Source organism: Ranitomeya variabilis, chromosome 1 (genome assembly GCF_051348905.1).
Source record: "Ranitomeya variabilis isolate aRanVar5 chromosome 1, aRanVar5.hap1, whole genome shotgun sequence".
NCBI classification, from domain to species: domain Eukaryota; kingdom Metazoa; phylum Chordata; class Amphibia; order Anura; family Dendrobatidae; genus Ranitomeya; species Ranitomeya variabilis.
Window position 1 is genome coordinate 398,655,666 of NC_135232.1, and position 21,677 is coordinate 398,677,342.

General features: G+C 40.6%; 1 protein-coding gene across 6 annotated transcripts in view; it reads right to left on the minus strand.

The window, feature by feature from the left end:
• Positions 1–21,677, minus strand: part of RFX3 (regulatory factor X3) — a 397,177-nt gene that overhangs the window by 144,200 nt on the left and 231,300 nt on the right. For all 6 annotated transcript variants that reach the window (XM_077249136.1, XM_077249135.1, XM_077249132.1 and 3 more), the window contains one exon: positions 16,495–16,619. In XM_077249136.1, the coding sequence (XP_077105251.1) occupies positions 16,495–16,611 (117 nt within the window). In that variant the 5' untranslated portion in view covers positions 16,612–16,619. The remainder of the gene's footprint in view (positions 1–16,494; positions 16,620–21,677) is intronic.

Here is a 21,677-nt window from a genome sequence, read left to right on the forward strand (position 1 = left end):
AGTAGGATTACAGCGATACCACATTTTAATCATTTTTTTATGTTTTGGGGCATTTACACAATAAAAACAATTTATAGAAAAAATACTTTTTTACTTTTCCATTGATGGAGATGTATAGTGGCTTGTTTTTTGTGTTGTCCCACAAAATGACGTGGGATGTGGGACAAGCTGGTGTTTTTGAACGCATTTTATTCCAATTTTTATTCAGCGGTATGGTGAAAAAGCACAGTTTTTGTAGAGTTTCACTGAAGGGGTTATGTAGTGTGAAAGTTTTATGGAGCGGGTCATTCTGGACACGGCAACACCAAGTATGTGTACTTTTTTTGTTGTTTATTTTTGTTTTTTCTACATAGAAATACAAATTTATGTGTACAGTATACATAGTTTTTAGTATTTTGCGTTTTTTAATATATTTTTTAAAAACTTTTTTACTTTGTCCCTTTATGGGACTTTCACTTTTTACAGTCTGATTACAGGAGCATTGCAATGCTTTATAATTGTCAGTTGTGCACTGACACACAAGCTCCTTAGACCATGCTCTCAGCATGGTCTAGCAAGTTGCTAGCCAGCCTGGTGATCCAGGGGTCATCATGACGACCTCGGGCCACCGTGGCAATAATGTGGCCCTCGCAATGACATCCCGGGGGTACCGATCAAAGGGGAGAGGGAGCCCCCTCCCTCTCCCTGCCTTCTAAAGGATGTGATCGATATAGATGTTAGCTGAACACCAGGCGGCATTCGCGTGCACGCATAGCTTCTGAAATTAGGGTCTGTCTCTACACTTAGCTGTTTTACACACAGTATTCATATATCTGTGACCTTTCTTCAGATCGCTAATCACACATCTTTCCATAACGGCTTTCATGTATGCATGGTAGCTTCTCCATAGTTTATCAGACTTGGTAGTTGGAACATGCATATTTATCTACAAGAAACTTTTCAGGTTTAAGTTGAAAAGTAAATTGGACACAAACAATATACTTTCATCTTAGAGTTACATGGTGAAGATCATAGTTTCAACCTACCACCGCCTTGAAGCAATAGTTGTAAACAATCCAACCCTATTGCATTTTTGGTCAGATGTCACAAGTTGACTGTGAATTTGACCTCGTAAACTTTAAAGAAGTTGTCCACTACTTTTACATTGATGCCCTATTCTTAGGACAGGGCATCAATGTCTGACCGGCCAAGGTTGGTAGCCCCCGCTGATTAGCTGTTATCGGTGCCGGCAGTGGCCAGATATACTTACTTGTGGAGCTTGGCCGTCTACTTGTAGTGGCTGGGACTTGTTACTGCACATCCGCCTCCTATTGAACTGAATAGTACCTTGGTGGCCACTACAAGTAGACGTTCAAGGTATGCAAGTAAGTACTTCCGGCCGCTGGCTGCCACCCCCAGCCGCCAGCACCGGTAGCAGCTAATCAGCGGGGGTGCAGAGTGCCGGACTCCGGGCGATCAGACATTGAACCCCTATCCTGAGGACAGGGAGTTAATGTAAAGGTAGAGGACAACCTCTTTAATGTAAGTCATGCGCAATTTTACTGTCTGAAATTTGGTTGCTTTTCCAATACAGTCACTTAGGTTACACATCACAAACAAGGTGCACAGGTGTTTGTGGTCATGAACAGCAATTTGGATGACCACAAACCTTAGTTGCAGTAAATCTCCAGCCTACAACAGAGTATATGTTAATTTGGAAATAAGATGAACATGTTCCTCATAGCATATTTATTTATTGCATGCTAAAAAAGACAGCTGGATTGTGATAGATTTGCATTTCGCCATGTTGCCACTTTTTGACAACAATAGTTTTCCTAAAAGCATACATTATTGAACTTGCAAATATTTTTGTCTACTTTTTCCTGTTTTAAAACGGTTTTATTTGTATGCTTTTTTTTTAACCTCTTAACAACATATGATGTAATGGTACGCCATTTGTCGGCTCCCTGACTCAGCTTCTGAGCCTACATAATTCCTGGCAGATTATGACAATTTGACAGCTGCATTTACAGTGCGCTGCCCTGGGTGCATGCTGTTTTAACCACCCATCAGTGTTGATGGGTTGCCATCATGGTCCGGAGTTTTCTGAAGACCGCATATGATTGTCTTGACTGAGCTCATATGAAAGCCAGCCCGTGTCTGGTGTTTATAGGAAACCATGATTTCTGCTATGATGAAAAGTGATGAGCCAACAATAGAGCGCACTGTCAGTGTGCATTGCAATGAGTGAACCCGGTGATCAGGAAATGCAGAGACCAGTCATGCCCCCAAAACAAACATCACTGCTCACCATGAGAAAAATAATCAAAACAAAAGAACTGCATTTTTCGTATGCCACATCACTAAAAATGCAATAAGAGGTGATGAAAACATTATACCTTATTCCAAAATTATATCAATAAAAACTTCAAGCCCTCACTCTGCTGCATTGGCCAAAAATTGAAAACGTTATGGGTTTCGGAAATTTACAAAGAAGAAGAGAGTGGGCACCACCCAGAAAATACAAAATGATGGAACCTACTCCCACTATGGATGGCATTCTATAAGTGCATAGGGGCACCTACCTTATATAAATGCTAAGTATTGTTTGCAGCTGTCCTTTGAATTGCTAATTACTATTCTTTCCTATATGTTAAAACCCCTTCATGACCTTGGGATTTTCCATTTTTCCGTGTTCGTTTTTCGCTCCCCTCCATCCCAGAGCCATAACTTGTTTATTTTTCCGTCAATATGGCCATGTGATGGCTTATTTTTTGCGGGACGAGTTGTACTTCTGAACGACATCATTGGTGTTAGCATCTCGTGTACTAGAAAACGGGAAAAAAAATCCAAGTGCGGTGAAATTGCAAAAAAAGTGCAATCCCACAGTTGTTTTTTGTTTGGCTTTTTTGCTCGGTTCACTAAATGCTAAAACTGACCTGCGATTATGATTCTCCAGATCATTACGAGTTCATAGACACCAAACATGTCTAGGTAATTTTTTATCTAAGTGGTGAAAAAAAATTCCAAACTTTGTAAAAAATAAAAAAATAAATTGCGCCATTTTCTGATACCTGTAGCGTCTCCATTTTTAATGATCTGGGGTCGGGTGAGGGCTTATTTTTTGCGTGCTGAGCTGGCGTTTTTAGTGATACCATTTTGGTGCAGATACGTTCTTTTGATCGCCCGTTATTGCATTTTAAGGCAATGTCGTGGCGATCAAAAAAACGTAATTCTGGCATTTCTAATTTTTTTCTCTCGTTTAGCGATCAGATTAATCCATTTTTTTATTGATAGATCGGGCGATTCTGAACTCGGCGATACCAAATATGTGTTGGTTTGATTTTTTTTAATTGATTTATTTTGAATGGGGCGAAAGGGGGTTGATTTAAACTTTTAAATTTTTTTTTTTCACACTTTTTTTAACTTTTTTTTTTTTTTTTTTAACTTTTGCCATGCTTCAATAGCCTCCATAGGAGGCTAGAAGCTGGTACAACTCGATCGGCTCAGCTACATGGGAGTGATCATCAGATCGCTGCTATGTAGCTGAAATGCAGGCTTGCTATGAGCGCCGACCACAGGGTGGCGCTCACAGCTAGCTGGGATCAGTAACCATAGAGGTCTCAAGGACCTCTATGGTTACCATTCTGATGCATCACTGAACCCCGATCATGTGACAGGGGGTCGGCGATGCGATCATTTTCGGCCGCCCGGCCGGAAGCGCCGGTTAAATGCTGCTGTCAGCGTTTGACAGTGGCATTTTACTAGTTAATAGCGGCGGGTGAATCGCGATTTCACCCACCGCTATTGCGGGCACATGTCAGCTGCTCAAAACAGCTGACATGTCCCGGCTTTGATGCGGGCTCACCGCCGGAGCCCTGCATCAAAGCGGGGGATCTGACCTTGGACGTACCATCCCGTCCGAGGTCAGAAAGGGGTTAATATTTTTTCTTTTGCATTCTCTGTGACATCTAACATGGCATTTTACAGGATGTAAGTTGTTTGGGATCTTACATATCCAACACAGTGCACCTACTGAATTTGACTATATACCTTATTACCTGTACCCATGCAGACATGCATGTGTATTTCTAGGAACTATTAATATCTGCATATATACTTATCTTTGTGTTCATTGGATACTTTATTGTCCATGTTTACATGCTTTGCCCCCTATTTTTGCCTACCACCTAATTTTTGGGATCCACAATGACCATATTATAGGCTGTTGTTGGTGGGTGGTTCTTGTCAGCCATGATTGTTTTTTAGATGTTTTTAACTTTGTTTATTTTCCCATATGTTGTCCTTGATTTAATAAAAAAAACCTTTGTATTTGTATCTTCTGGTGATCGCTTGTTCTTGCTTATGCCTTTCTCTCTTACTTTTCCAGGGTTTTGGAAATTCACGACACAAGCAAAACATTTTTTTTACAAATTAAAGAATTTTTTTCTCATGACTTTAACAAAAAAAGCTATGCATGCTTGCTATCACCGTAATTCTATTGACCTGGAAAATCACGTCAGGTTATTTTTACTGAACAACGAAAGCTGTAAAAAACTTGATTTTTTTTCCTGCTTTCCAGTCTGTCATTTAAAAATACAAATTGTCCTGCAAGAAATTATGCCCTCATACATCTACAAGTATGTCGAAGGAAAAATAAAAAAAGTTATGGATATTAAAAGAGGGGAGGAAAAAATGAAAACAGAATAACAGAAAATCGCCTGGTCAGGAAGGGTTAACTTGTGCCTATTTTGAAGCCTGTGTTCGCCTTTCTGTGCATGGATTTTGTAATCTGGATAATTGAGGATGATTCATTACTAATATACCGTACTCATTTTCCCCTAACGTTTTTTTTTTCTTTTGTATCCCAGAATGCTTTGTGCAACAAATGTTAGAGTTGCGTGAAACATTTGAACAAATTAGATAACTTTTTATTCTAAAAAGGCACAAAAAAAGTTATAGATGGAAAAAAAACATGATTTTTTATTTTGTGAAAAATTCACGAACCTGTTGTAGAACCCATTATTAATTTATGAGGCAAATTCTTCAGAATTGCAGATGTCTCACAAGGTTTTTGGAAAATAAAAAATTACCTTTATTGTTGTCTTAAATCTGTTTTGCTTTTTGTCTTTCAGCGCTAAAAGGCACGTGTTCTGCTAAATGATGAAGAATTTGCACAAAAATAACTTGCGCACATAAAATCACTCCAGGATGGAACTGGAGTACATTTGCACCAAAATGTTGTGATTTTTTGTTTTTAAAGTCACAATCGATAAATCATATCAAAAGATGTAAGTAGAAACTCCAAACTCTGCCAACAATAGTAAACAGAAAAAGAAAAAAAAAAGGCAAAGACATAAAATACTTCAAAAAGGTGCAAATTAATTGGGTGTAAAATAAAAACAGTTGGAAAACAACAAAAATCGAGGCAAATGCAACAAAAAATAAGGCCACACTTGCGAGTGTGATTCGAGAAACTCAGGCTAGTCTCTTGCATCAATACCCGGCACTGCCGCCGGCACTCGGGACCGGAGTGTGCGGCTACATGTATTTCTATGCAGCTGAACACTCCAGTCCCGAGTGCCGGCGGCAGTGCCGGGTATTGATACGAGAGACTCGTGCGAGTTTTTGCATCACACTCGCAAGTGTGACCCCGGCCTTAGGCCTTTAATATTCAGCATTGTGGAATACGTTTGTGTAATAGAAATAAGAGTGTTGGTAGTAATAAAAAGAATAATAATTATAGTTCGGACATCAAAATAATCCAATTAATGACCCATAGGAATTTGCCGAACTCTTACAACATCAGCAGTTACAAATAATTGGTAACTAAAATTTATTAACATGGGTGGAAATGCTTCAATAAGACAGGACAAGTCTCAACTTGCACTTGGAATGTTCTCGCTCTCCCAATGTATTTCTCTCTTCATGTAAAATGTTTACTTAGTTTTAAAGTGAATTATGAACTAGAACAAAGATAACACTTTAACTACTTCTCAGTCATATTAGTTGTGACCCAATGACCAAGATATTTTATTTTTTATGCTAAGTAACTTTCATGGAAAACAACTTGAAAAAGTATTCATACCCCGTGAACTTTTCTATATTTTTTTCTGCTATGCAAATTGCCTCTTCAGAGAGAAAGAGGACTTATTGCACCACATGATGGAAGTAGTGATCCTACGAGTCGTGCAATATGACTTAGGATAAAAGCCAAATCAGTATCTCAATTCGCAGACATTGTATTTCGGGCTATTGGCCCTCGTCAGTGCAAAGTATGTGAACTGATTTACCTAGGTGAGAAGCATTGGATTGGGTCTAAGGGGTAACATTTCTCCTTGTGGAGAGTGACATGCCAGAGCCCAGTCCAGAGCCTCTCACCTAGCCAAATCAGTTCTCATAATTCGCACTGACGAGGTCCAATAGCCTAAAACACTGTGTCTGCAAATTGAGATTCTGATTTGACTTTTATCCTAAGTCATATTGCACGACTCGTTAAAAGGTTTAAAAGGTTGATTGTGACTTGCAGGATCGCTACTTCCAACAGGTGGCGCTACAGATTTCAAGTTCTCTTTCTCTCTGAAGAGGCAATTTGCAGATTAAATTACCCAGAGGAGCACTGCACGGCAAATAAGCCTCTTTACCTTGACATGCCAGAGCTGGTACATCACTGTCCACAAGGAGAAACATTACCCCTTAAGACTACAAACATTTATGTGATATACCAACACAAAAAAATAAAGTATTTTTGAAGTGTAAAGGAAATTATACCTCTACAAACTTTGCAGATGTGCAAAGCTGGTAGAATGTCTCTACCAGCTTTGCACATCTACAGGCTGAAATGTTTGCCCATTTTTCTTTGCAAACTAGCTCTGGCTCAGTGAGATTGGATGGTGAGTGTCTGTGAAGAGCCACAGATGCTCAATAGCATTTAGGTCTGTACTGTGACTGGGCCATTCAAACACTTGAATATGCTTTGATATGAACCATTCCATTGTAGCCAGCCAACCCAGAACAGATTCCCTTTCCCTGCTGAAGAAAAGCCACTTCACATCATGATGCTGCCACCACCATGTGTGACAGTGGGCATGATGCTTTCAGGGTGATATAGGGATATCTACACAACAAAATGATACTAGGGTCCATAGTATGTAGAAAATTACAAAACTTTATTTATTAAAATTACCAATAGTTTAGGTGCAAAAGGGGAAAATGTGTAATAGATTTAACATACATAATAAAACATTGCAAAAGTATGGGCGCGCACAGGAAAATGGCATGGAAATGAGGAATTAATCTTTCCCTCACTAACAACAAACAGTATTCAACCAATCATATGTCCAGTAACAGTGAGGATTTTTCTACTATCTCACCTCTACTGTGCCCTATAAGAGTGCCATAATTCATATAAATAAAGTATTATGTTCAAAATGACCACAATTGTGGTCAGAATGGATCATTAATTACCCGTAATGAAAGGCAGTCAGGAGCAGAGTCCACACCACTATCCCTGCGCGTCCGCCCCGACTGTGCTCCTGTGCACGCCTATACTTTTGCAATGTTTTATTATGTATGTTGAATCTATTACACATTTTCCCCTTTTGCACCTAAACTATTGGTAATTTTAATGAATAAAGTTTTGTAAAATTCTACATACTATGGACCCTAGTATCATTTTGTTGTGTAGGTATCCCTATGTAAGTAGAATGATAGGGTGTAATTAGTCCCAGTTTTGCAGACACATGGCCCTGATTGTGGATCAGGATCTATTATAATAATAATAATAATTTTTATTTATATAGCTCCAACATATTCCGCAGCGCTTTACAACTTATAGAGGGGACTTGTACAGACAATAGACATTACAGCATAACAGAAATCACAGTTCAAAAGAGATACCAGGAGGAATGAGGGCCCTGCTCGCAAGCTTACAAACTATAGGAAAAGGGGAGACACGAGAGGTGGATGGTAACAATTGCTTTAGTTATTTGGACCAGCCATAGTGTAAGGCTCGGGTGTTCATGTAAAGCTACATGAACCAGTTAACTGCCTAAGTATGTAGCAGTACAGACACAGAGGCTATTAACTGCATAAAGTGTATGAGAACACGATGCAAGGAACCTGATTATGTGTTTGTTTGTTTGTTTTTTTCTATTTTTAATAGGCCACACAGGGATAGTTAGGTTAATGCGTTGAGGCGGTAGGCCAGTCTGAACAAATGCGTTTTTAGGGCACGCTTAAAACTGTGGGGATTGGGGATTAATCGTATTAACCTAGGTAGTGCATTCCAAAGAATCGGCGCAGCACATGTAAAGTCTTGGAGACGGGAGTGGGAGGTTCTGATTATTGAGGATGCTAACCTGAGGTCATTAGCGGAGCGGAGGGCACGGGTAGGGTGGTAGACTGAGACCAGAGAGGAGATGTAGGGTGGTGCTGAGCCATGGAGTGCTTTGTGGATGAGGGTAGTAGTTTTGTACTGGATTCTGGAGTGGATGGGTAGCCAGTGTAATGACTGGCAGAAGGTAGAGGCATCGGTGTAACGGTTGGTGAGAAATATGATCCTGGCAGCAGCATTCAGGACAGATTGGAGCGGGGAGAGTTTGGTAAGAGGGAGACCGATTAGTAGAGAGTTACAATAGTCCAGACGGGAATGAATAAGAGAAACAGTAAGAGTTTTTGCAGAGTCGAAAGTAAGAAAAGGGCGAATTCTAGAAATGTTTTTGAGATGCAGATAAGAAGAGCGAGCCAGTGATCGGATGTGGTGGGTGAATGAAAGCTCGGAATCAAGGATGACCCCAAGGCAGCGGGCATGTTGCTATGGAGTAATGATTGAACCACACACGGAGATGGCAATGTCAGGCAAAGGACAAATCTATTGCTATAACATGTGGTTTTGTCTTATAAGAATCCTTTATTTCAGGGTGATATGCAGTGTTAGTTTTGCACTGCACATAGTGTTTTGCAATTAGCCCAAGAAGTTCTACTTTGCTCTCATCTTATCAGTGCACCTTCTTCCACATGCCATTTAGGGGACACTTGAAAATTGCTGTTCACATGGCCTCCATCCAATCTCACTGAGCTACAGCTAGTTTACAAGGAAAGGGGAAAAAGTGTTAACCTCTCGATGTGCAAAGCTGGTAAATGCCAAATACCCCAAATGACTTGCAACAGTAATTGCAGCAAAAAGTGATCCTACCATTGACTCAGGGTGCGTTGAATACAAATGCACGTCACAAAGAGAAAAAAAACTAAGTTGCATTTCCTTTGCACATCACAAATACTTGCTTCTTAGTGATTTTAGCACATAAAATCCCCCCCCCCCAAAAAAAAAAAAAAAAAACATTAAAAATTATGGGTGTAACGTGAAAAAATGTGGAAAAATGTATGGGGTATGAATACTTTTTCAAGACACTGTATGTTATGCAAACAAGTAAGAAAATACATGCTTAAAGATACTATTAAAAAGATGACACTCCAAGAAAAAAGTGATTTGCTATAATAAAAATAAATGGAATTTCTAGTGAAAATTTTTTTTTCCATACACTGACAAGCAAAAGAGTAACAATGTTTTGAACTTTTGACTTTAAGGTTCCATATCTAACCATCCACTTCTGCTTTGAATATGAGACTACCATCATTTTATAGACAATCACCTTGGATATATCATACATACAGTGGGGGAAATAAATATTTGATCCCTTGCTGATTTTGTAAGTTTGCCCCCTGACAAAGACATGAACAGGCTATAATTTTAATGGTGGGTTAATTTTAACATTGAGAGATAGAATATAAAAAAATAATCCAGAAAATCACATTGCATAAATTATATAAATTTATTTGCACTTAAAAAAAAGTATTTGATCTCTCTGGCAAACAAGACTTAATACTTAGTGGCAAAACCCTTGTTGGCAAGCACAGTAGTCAGACGTTTTTTGTAGTTGATGATGAGGTTTGTGCACGTCAGGAGAAATTTTGGTCCACTCCTCTTTGCAGATCATCTCTAAATCATTAAGATGGACGTCAGCACAGGAATCACGGTTTCAGCTGGTGACATACAGATCTGCCCATCATTGCCCCAACCCGTATTCTCCAAATGACTTTGTGGGCTCAATCAGGTCAGCGGGATGCTACTGGTTGTGGGCCCTGTATGCCCTGAAGTTGCAGAGGTTCAAATCCCCGGTGAGCCAGCAGAAGGGTGAGATTCTTTCATTTGCACCATCTTGTGTACTTGCTTTGAATGTACTATATGTTATTGACTGTTGGTTATCCAATAAAATTTTATTGGAGTGTGGTAACCTCACCCTGTGTTGTCTGAGTAATGTTCTCGGCACGGGAAAGGAGTATGGGTGTTCAGTGTGATCAACCCTGGCCCATGCGGTGTTTCTAAAGACAGCCAGGCCAGCGGAAGAGAGCACTCACTGTCTTTAATGTTGCCACGGAAGCTTCAGCTCGAGTTTCCAAAAATGTACAAAAAGTGGACAGTAGAAGATTGGAATGAGTGATTTGGAGCGATGAGACGAAAGTCAATAGACATGGGTCTGATAGGTGCAAATGGGTCTGGAAGAAATAAGGGAAAAAGGGGCTAATGGATTGAGAAATTGAAGGAACTGTCAGGTTCGGTGGAGGAACCCTGATGATATGGGGTTGTTTCACAGCCAAAAACATTGGATACTTGACCAGAATCGATGGTGGTCTCAATGCTGAACATCTTACAAGATGAGTTACTTCATACACTCGAGTACTATGGGTATGAAAAGGACAACAAAGTGTTCCAGCAGGGAAACGACCTGAAGCATACATCGAGATTGGCAAAGAAATGGTTCAATGACAAAGAAGTAGAGGTGTTGCTTTGGCCCCCAAAGTCACCAGACCTCAACCCAATCTAACACTTGTGGGTAGAGCTTAAGAAAAAGCTATATACATATCCAGGTAAGTTGACCAGTATGCATCAACTTTGGGAATGTGTAGAAGAGACCTGGTATCAGATTTCGGTGGAGACATGTTTGAATCTGATCGAGAGCAGGCCCAGAAAGTTTCCGGCAGTGTTAAAAACCAAAAGTGGATTTATAAAATACTAACAAAATAATAAAATGTAACATTTAGATTTTTAGGAGCAAAACAGTAACAATGCAGTGACATGATAAGAATCTGCATGACTAATCATATGCTAAATAGTTGGAAGTCAAATTATGAAATAGCCAAGATGATTGTCTATAAAATGATAGTAGTCTCACTTTCAAAGTAGTAGTGGATGGTGAAATATGGAGCCTCAAATTCAAATGTTCAAAACATGTTACCCTTTTGCTCATCAGTGTAATTTGAAGCTTGTGAGCACCGATGCAAAATTTCCAACTATAATGGGTCTGTAAAAGTATTGGTCTTCCCATGTGGGTACATTTGGGCCTCCTGAAGCTCTAGGGCCCAAGTGCAACTGCAACCCCTGCACCCACTATACTTACGCACCCTCCTCCCCATAATATTCCTGTTCTGCTCTTCATGCGGTTTCATCTAGTCACTGTAGTTCCAGCTGCAGGGGGCTGCAGGTGTCAGAACTCTGCTTCTGCATGTGTGGATGGGTGACTCTAGCCTCTTTCAGGGAATGGATAAACGACTATGTATAAGTTCTACAATGCTATGACTGTGCATTAAGTAAGCCATCATAGGGCCGATGTAAGAAATTGTCCTTATCCCCTATTAGCAACTATCACAATATTGCTTTCATTTTTAGCAGCACTATAATATATGAAAGCTTTGTGTGATTGTTTTTTATGGGAAATATAGTCATTTTTTTTCTTTTGGACAACTGTTCCTTTAAGAAAAAAATACATGACAAAAATAATCTCTTCCACAATTACACAAATGTGTAATTATATACTTATAAACCCTAGCTTAGGACATTCTCTGAAACCGACAGGAACAAACTGGGCAAATGCTCAGACTTTTTTCTAGTTATATTAGTATTACATGATGGGCTGACTTTGCTTTTGTGTTTGCTGAAAGTAAATAGCCTCTTCAGAGAAAAAGAGGACTGGAAGTAGCATTCCTATAAGTCAATATTGACTCTTTAAAGGGTCTTGCCACATTACTCTCCATTTGTAGACATGGGTTTCAGGTGTTTGCCTCTCATCAGTGCAAAACAGGAGAACTAGATTGGCTAGGTGAAAGGTCTGGGACAAGAAATCAAAGGGGCAATATTCCTCCTTGTGCCAAGTTGGTGTACTGAAACTGATAAGTCATGTAATGCTCCTCTGTAAATTTAAGTATGCAAATATCCTCTTCAGATATTAAGAAGAAAGAACTCTGGGGCCACAGTTTAGTTGTTCATGGCCACAAAATATTCAGCACCATGGCGGCCATTAACAAGCAAACAGCTGACAGATGATCTTTTGACGGTGCAGCAGTTTTATCAGTTATCTGAATAGTTACGCCCCAGCCCTTGCAAAAAAATAAAAAATTAAAATAAAAACAATACTTCTGCTTCTCTAGTAAGTTTTTGCAAGATTATTTTAGGAGCTTGTAATTGATGCTGAAAAGTTACCACTAGTAAAGGGTTTAGATTATGTTTTTTTAGGTTTATTGTTCCTATAAAAAGTACTTCCGCTAGCCAAAATGGCTTTTGGAGCCTAACATTGTACATACCGTATATACTCGAGTATAAGCCGAGATTTTCAGCCCAAATTTTTGGGCTGAAAGTGCCCCTCTCGGCTTATACTCGAGTCACGGTCTGTGGCAGGGTCGGCGGGTGAGGGGGAGAGAGCGCTGAGGCATACTTACCTAGTCCCGGCGATCCTGACGCTCCACCTGCCCGTCACACTGTCTCCGGGTGCCGCAGCTCTTCCCCTGTACAGCGGTCACGTGGGACCGCTCATTAGAGAAATGAATATTCATTTCTCTAATCAGCGGTGCCGGTGACCGCTGATAGAGGAAGAGGCTGCGGCACCCGGAGACCAGCTGTCCGGGGGAAGGAGCGGGACGCCGGGAGCAGGTAAGTATCGCATATTTACCTGTCCTCGTTCCACACGCCGGGCGCCGCTCTGTCTTCCCGGCGTTTCTCCGCTCTGACTGTGCAGGTCAGAGGGCGCGATGACGCATATAGTGTGCGCACCGCCCTCTGCCTGATCAGTCAGTGCGGAGAGACGCCGGGACCGGACGCTGAGGAGCTGCAAGCAAGAGAGGTGAGTATGTGTTTTGTTTTTTATTGCAGCAGCAGCAGCAGCGTTATATATGGCACAGATTTATGTGGAGCATCTATGGGGCCAAACTGAACGCTGCAGAGCATATAGGGCACAGCTTTATAAGGAGCATCTATGGGGCCAAACTGAACGGTGCAGAGCATATAGGGCACAGCTTTATATGGAGCATCTATAGGGCCAAACTGAACGGTGCAGAGCATATAGGGCACAGCTTTATAAGGAGCATCTATGGGGCCATAATGAACGGTGCAGAGCATATATGGCACAGCTTTAAAAGGAGCATCTATGGGGCCATAATGAACGATGCAGAGCATATATGGCACAGCTTTATGTGGAGCATCTATGGGGCCATAATGAACGGTGCAGAGCATATATGGCACAGCTTTATGTGGAGCATCTATGGGGCCATAATGAACGGTGCAGAGCATATATGGCACAGCTTTATATGGAGCATCTATAGGGCCATAATGAACGGTGCAGAGCATTGTATATGTGGCACAGCTTTATATGGAGCATCTATTGGGGCCATAATGAACGGTGCAGAGCATTCTATATGGTACAGCTATATATGGATAATATATGGGGCAATAATCAATGGTATGGAGCATTATATATGGCACAGCTTTATATGGAGCATCTATGGGGCAATAATGAATGGTATGGAGCATCTATTTTTATTTTTGAAATTCACCGGTAGCTGCTGCATTTTCCACCCTAGGCTTATACTCGAGTCAATAAGTTTTCCCAGTTTTTTGTGGCAAAATTAGGGGGGTCGGCTTATACTCGAGTATATACGGTAAGTGCTTTAAGTTAATCATAAACTAAGAACAATATGTAAAATCTTCATCTTTTCTTCAAACTAAGCCCATGTACTTGTATTATTTATGTATGCAAATTTGCACAGACTGTACGTCACGCTGCATCATGTCGCCTTTATCCTGTACATCATACCTGGCTCACTTGATTGTGAAATGGATTTGAATGCATAAGCCCATTGTTTCACTCATCTTGGAGTATTTCATAGAGAAGGTCACTTCATAATTCAGCGGACTTGAAATGGAGATCTAAAAATATCCCCCATGCTTGCGACGGACGCTTACACTTCTGGACTAATTCGGCTTGACATGCTTTTTGTCTTGCTGGATTTCGTCAGTAGGCTTACATTCTGGATCGCGCTGGCACGGTACAAGATTTCTCACATTGGAGCATGCTAATTATATTGTTCAACTCATTTTTAATGTATCATTGTTCGCTGGTAAGTTATGCTACATAATTACTCCAGCAGCGAGGAAGAACTAGCCCTAGCACTTTTCAAACATTAGAGGGGAAAAAAACAAAAATAATTCTTTCATGGGTTCTTAAGTGTAGGCGGCAAAATTAATAGCAATTATGCACATAAAGTACAAGTATACAACAAATATGACAAGACTTCCTGTAGGGAAAATGATCTGAGATACATAATGAATTGTTTGGGAAACCAATTACATTTTTAGGAATTAGGTTTAATCAAATCATGTGTGGAAAGGTGTTTTTTTATTTCTTAGGAAACAGACGTCTGCTAATCCAGATAAGTGTGAAGCTTTGACAGGGCATGTAAGCTCCGAGTCCAAATACCTGATAGTATTCACTAAGGAACTTTGATTCATAAGAATTAGTTGCTGTATAAATATGCAAGAAAATGCAAATGAGATCAGCACAGCGCTCACTATACATAGGCTGGGCGAATGGGCTCGGGTTATGTGAACACCCAACATATCACCCGTTTGGTAGGATGATCCAAAATGATCGTTTGCCATACTGTACCTTTTCCAAAGAAACAGACTTATACTATGTAGAAAATATTGGCCATGTTTGTCAGTGCTCTTCAAATGTCCCGTAAAAGTCTGTTACCGGTCTCGAAACTGGGTCCCTGCGCAGGTGCTTTCAGCACTCTCCCATTTATTTCTTTGGGATCTCCAAATTTCCATAACAGGTGCAGTTCCCACTTGTGGATATTTATAGAATATACTGTATAGTGAATAAAATTGTATCCTTACGAAAATATCAAAAAACGAAATTTGCTTTATTGCTATGGCAACACTTTTGGGGAAATTCATCAATACTGTAAATTAATAAGCCAGTCTTGATCCAGGGTCTGCTTTGGTATTGTGTGCCAACTTTATTAAGAGGAGCAGTTCTCTTAAGGAAAATGTCACGTCTTTCGGCTGCTTTCTTGGACTGGAGTACAAGTTGGGGCAACACGAATCTAATCATAGGTTCCCTTTATAAAAAAAAAATAAAAAAGCAGACAAAAATGTTTGTGTGCAATTTTTTTAATCCTTTTTATTTTCCCATCCATAGTGCTGAGAGAGGGCTTGTTTTTGCACAGTGAGCAGTATTTTTTATTGATACCATTTTGTGTCCCTCTTTCTTGTCCTTCAAAGTTGGGAGGTATGTAGAAGTGAGTGGAGTATTTGGAACCACATCCATCATACATTTATCACCTACCCCAGCTCGGGTCCTCAAAAGCCACCAGCAGGTCATATTTTTAGGTTTTATTTAGCAGTGTAAAGGTGATAATTCCATCATGTGCATAGGCAAAAATTCCCTCACCTGTGTAATACTAAGGACATCCTGAAAACATGACCTGTTGGTGGCTCTTGAGGACCACTGTTGGGGAACATTGACCTGCACCATAGGTGATAAATGTTTTTTTGTGAGAAATAAGCCCATTAAGTGCCACATTTATGTACTGTATTTTGCAGACAACTGTGGCATACTTTGCCCATTCTAATATAGAAAGCATATGACCAATATATACGTATGTCCACAAAACATGGCATGCCAGTTCTGTGGTTCTGGACTAGATATGAATGACAAGTCTACTTGCTTGGCACAGTAACAAAGGAGTATTTTTTATTCAGTGAAAGGCAACCGTAATGCTGACCTAGTGTGCATGAGAGCAGGGTCCTGGAGTGTACTCCTAGTTGCACAGCAGAGGACTCAATTACGGCCGCAAAGCCGGGTAAGTGCACTTTAGGAGCAAGCTAGAAATTGCTCTATCCATCATTTTTTCAAAGGCTTACCCACAGTGCCACTCTGTTACATTTACAGATCTTACGTAATATACATTTCATATACTATTATTTCTGAAATCTTTCTGACATTTACATGTGGGCACTTTGTCTACTTGTTGAATGTCAGCCAGATGACAAATCATTTTTATGCACAAACTTTTAAAGCTTTTAAAACTTTGAAGAAGACCTGGCATCACTCTAAGACACAATCGTGAAAGAAGTTTGGGATCATTATTAATATGGAATGTTGGCATGAGACATCTTACCTGCTGCTGCACCGGGACCTGTTGTACAACCTGGGTGGGCACTGCTGCTTGACCTGCCACAGACGTCTGTAATGTGACCGTGGAACCCGTGTCCGACACCGTTTCGGATGTCTGCATGGTAGTCTCTGCAAAGAAACAAATCATTTAGCCTAAATTTTACTTTTATACAAAAAGGAGAACATTTTAAACATTTCCTATTATGACAACAATACAAATGTTTTATCTAGTAATAGAGTTGATAGAGGGACCCCGATGCCTCCTTTCCTACTATCAAGAGAATACAAAAAATGCCAAAAAGCATGTAATCATTCATGATGATAATGTCTGTAAAGAGGTGAAAAATGTTTAGAATTGAGAGTCCTCAGTGGTTGATACCTTTTAATGGCTAACTGAAAAGATGGTAACAAATTGCAAGCTTTCCAGACTACACAGGTCTCTTCACCAGGCATTGACTAATACAAATTCCGAAGAATCACATATTTATGCACAACATAGCACAGAAAAAAACAAACAACAAAAAAAAAACATGGATAAGACAGGTGGAAGACAGGGCAGAAATTGAGAACAAGAATGAATTCTCACCGCCACACAATAAGAGAAAAAGGAATGGATCTACCTGTGGCAATACATTTTTGTCTCCCAAATCATAACATTATGGACATGAAATTACTTGTATTAAAGGGTAACTTCAAATCGCAGAAAGACAGGAGAGTCTGGGAATATAAACTGATGACGACCTTTGACACTCTCACTGCAGGAATGAATGTATTTATGTCTTTTTACATCAACTAAGGAACTTGCCCCTCAGACTATGAGGGGTCATCACAACACAGACCCCAATCAGAGGACAATAAAACAATCCTTATCTAAGAACTGGCCCAACATTTATGGACATAACTGTTTATCAATCATGGTAATTCTGCTTCATGCCACCTGTCTTATCCATGGTTTTTTTTTGTTTGTTTTGTTTTTTTTCTGTGCTATGTTGTGTATAAATAGGTGATTCTTCAGAATTTCTTTTAGTCTTTGCCTGACGAAAAGACCTGTGTAGTCTCGAAAGCTTGCAATTTGTTACCATCTTTTCAGTTAGCCATTAAAAGGTATCAACCACTGAGGACTCTCAATTCTAAACATTTTTCTATCTACTGGCTAACACGGTACCAAGATATATATCTTTCCTGTAAAGAGATGAGGAATTAATGGCGCTATATAAGCGATTAAAATAAAATAAATGTACCCAATACACACAGGTGAGCAACAATCCAAATCTTACTACAAACTGGCCAACCATCTAATGTCTATGGGGTTATGGAATATTCCTTTATTCAGATATTGAAGTGGAGTGGGGATGAGGATGATAGGCTGTTGGATATCATACCTAGTCCTTTTCATCTCAAGGCAGATAAGCCACTATCAGCAGTGACTTGCTCCCCTCTCCTCACTGATAACACATAGAAGGTCTGTTAAACTGAGCATTCATGTGTTTGGAGGAAGAGGGTGTCAAGAGGTGGCTGTCAGGTGGTTATTTGCACAACACCTTAAAGGGAAGGTGCCACCAGTTTTCTTGTAGTTTGTTTTTTTGTGAAATTAAGCTTAAAATAGTAAATAAAATGTACTAATGCAATGTTTGCACTGTTTGCAAACATTTCTATATGAACAATATTATATATTTTCTTACAAATATATATAATGACCACTAGGGGGAGCATTTTCCGTTTTAGACCTCAAGCAGCTATAGTGAGACTTACCAGCTTTACTGTTAGCTGGAAAATCTGGGCAGTAACTGCTGACATCAGCATTTCCCTCCCCTTTTGGGTGGTCTAATATCCCTGGGGCAGAATGAAGAGCAGCATCACAGGGCAGAGCCATTTTGTGTGTGACTGCCCTGTGATCTGCTATCACCAGCAGTTACTGCATCAGAAGCACAGTTAGTTTATGTGGTGTGTATGGAGCAGCATTGTCTGTGCAGAGCTGTCTGTGACTCATCCCTCAGTAATAAGAAGGAGCTCCAGGTCTGCAGTGAATGGCCAGGCAATGTGGAGGGAGGGGACAGATACATTGTATGGCAGAGAGAGGTGTCAGGTGTCACCTCTCTCTGCAGGCTGGGAATGGAGCTCCTGTGATAGAGAGTAAGTGGAGCTGGGCAGAGAGCACTGGGCTATAATAAAATGGCTGCTAGTCACACCTACAGCAGTGAGTTGTGCAGCCCACAGAGGCGTGCCCAGCTCACTGCTAACGCCTCTCCAATGTTAAAGATAGGGTCCTCGCTGGTCTATTATCTCCTATGTCCATGGGGTGCTGTAAAATGACACTGTTAGTGCCCTGCTACTGCTGCAAAACCAAGATGTCAGCCCCCAGTTCCTTCTTTAAACACATTTAACACACGAAATCTGTTTCACATGCATTTAAAACTTGGTTATAGCAGCATGTTATGCTACATTACAGTGATTTATTAATGATCTACAAACGCGGTACCTTACCTTTAAGGTCTGGCCACAGCATATTGATTACCTGTTTATATGATAGCTCATTAACATGAGATCGGTGGGGGAGTCTGACAGCTGGCACCCCCACAATAATCTGTTAACTGCTTGGTCAACTGCTGGAAAGTGCAGCTCTATCCAATGTGTAGCAACAGCTGCCCAGTACGTCATAACTTCTCCTATTGCCATTCTGAAGAGCCCAGCAGTGGCGGCTACACCTCAAATAGAGCTGCGCTTTGCAGCTCCATTTGAAGTGTTTATAGAGCAAATAACTGCTGATTGGTGGGGAAACTGGGTAGTGAATCACACCAATCTCTTATTCACGTCTTCTATTGGCGTCTTGAATCACCCATCAGAGGCCACTACACCTTGAACAGAGTTGTGCTTTGCAGCTTCATTCAAAGTATTTACATCCAGAGGCCAGGTACGGACTGGGTCTGAAATTCAGCCCTGGCATTTGAAATCACACAGTCCCATGTTGTCCCCGTCCCCATGAAACAGATGGGATACATTACTAATATTACCCTGGATGGAGGAAAGGAAGATTTACTACAAGACCAATATTTCTAATGATACCCGTGGCCTGCTGGGGTAAGTGATCGAGTCAACGACCTGGTGCTCCGTCACAACTCTTAACAGTATGGGTGTCTCGAGAACACCGATTGTGTTAGTAACATAGCAGACAAGGCAGCCCACAACCAGACAGGCCCTTCTGGCATTTGCCAGAATTGCCAGATGGCCAGTCCGGCCCTGTCCAGAGGTCACCATAGAAAATAACTGCTGATCAGTAGGGATGCCGGGTGCTGAGTCCAAGCTATCTCTTAATCACGTCTCATATTGCTGTTCTGCAGTACCCAGCAGTGGCCGCTCCTTGAATGGAGCTCCATTTGAAGTGTTTACATCCAGAGCTCATAAAAGAAAATAATTGTTGATTGGTGGGGATACTGGGTAGTGAACCAAACTGATCTCTTATTCCCATCTTCTTTTGCCGTCCTGCTGTACCCATCACAGGCCATTACACCTTGAATAGAGCTGCACTTTGTGGGAGTGCCAGGTGTTGGACCTCACTTAGCTCTGATTGATGACGTATCCTAACGATAAGTTGTCTTTATACAGTGGCCAAACAACCCCTTTAATGTCTATTTTTACCACATAAACCGGATCACCTACCCCTGTAAAGGTTTTTCTTTATTTTTTTTTTACAAATTATAAATGGGAGATCTTACAATTGCTTTTAGAAGCTTCCCCAATGAATACTTTAGCCCTCGGCAGACTTTGAAGCCAAAAGAGGTAATGTGCAAGCCTCAAAATACTTTCTGCGGTGCCTAAGAAACAACCCACTAGATCTATATTGCACCCTTGTACACTGCCTTCAGCCTAGAAGTTGAATAGGAGCAGCCTATAAGCATCTGTTCCATCTACCTTCTTTTTCCACCGCCGATCTCTGTTATTCTAAATTGGAATAGGAGCATCTACCGCTGGTTACTTTTGGATACAGTGGGACAGTGCAAGGTTCAGCGGGGGCATAGACAGCATGTCTGCCATGAAGACAGGTAATAAAAAGGACACAAGGTGAATTTGGGAATTTGAAAATGAGGAATCTGCAGCATTGAAAGCCTTTTAATACACAAACATATCTCTTCTTAGGAGATACAAATCTCTGAGAACAGAAACATAACTAGTTCGCTCTTGACGAGCGTTTTGAGAAAAGCTGTCATCCAGTCTAGTTAAATGTTCTCCTGAACATACTTTATAACTGATCGATTCCTTAGACAGCCATCATCAAGGAGCAATTAGAATGCTAAAGCATGTTTGGGGAGTACAAACCATTTGCCAGCTTTCTAAAGCAGATCTTTCAGACCTAATGGGCATGCTTGAGCATACTCAAAACCTATTCTGGTCAAATTCCCAGATTTGGAAGCTGCCAATCTAAAACCAAAGCTCTACAGAACAATGGCCATGTAGTGTTCACAACCCTGGCACAGCTACAACTTTTCCAAGTGCTTATATTGTCCTCCATTAGCCCATGCAATCTTTTTTTAGTAGATACACTAATCCAGTGGGATAAGATACATTTGCCGGATGTCACCGATGCTACCAGCATGTAAATGAACGGCACGTTTATTGTAGAAAATATGTGCAAAATTTCAATCTAGTCATCCTTGCCTAATGTGACTGTCAGGTGTGTCACGAACAACAGATGCTAGTATGACAAAAGACCTTTTTATTCTGGCTAATTAAGCAGTTGGACACACCCGCCTGTTAATGGTTCCGCTTTTGTACCGCCAGCCCTGGTTGAATCATGCAAGATCTACAGCTAAATAGGCCACAGTTTAAAAGAAGGCTAATTAACCCCTAGAAGAAGAGGAGAAAGAGTTCTGCAAAAACCCAGCTGCTCAATGAGACAAGATTAGCATTTTTTTTTCAAGTTGACAAGCAAAACCTTAGAGAAGCAAACTGTGTTTAGAACAAACACGTGTTCTTGTAGGTTTCGGGCAAGTCTTTGTTAAACATGCTGAAGATTATTTAATACACTTAAACTCGCAGCAGGAATCCGTCTGACATCTATAATTTGCATGCTAGACAAATTGGTTTAATTGTCTGACCTAATCAATTATTTTATCAAACACAACTATACACATGTGCTCACTTGAAAGAACGAGAGATACACATTTCACTTCAGTTCTGGCTTCTCCTTCA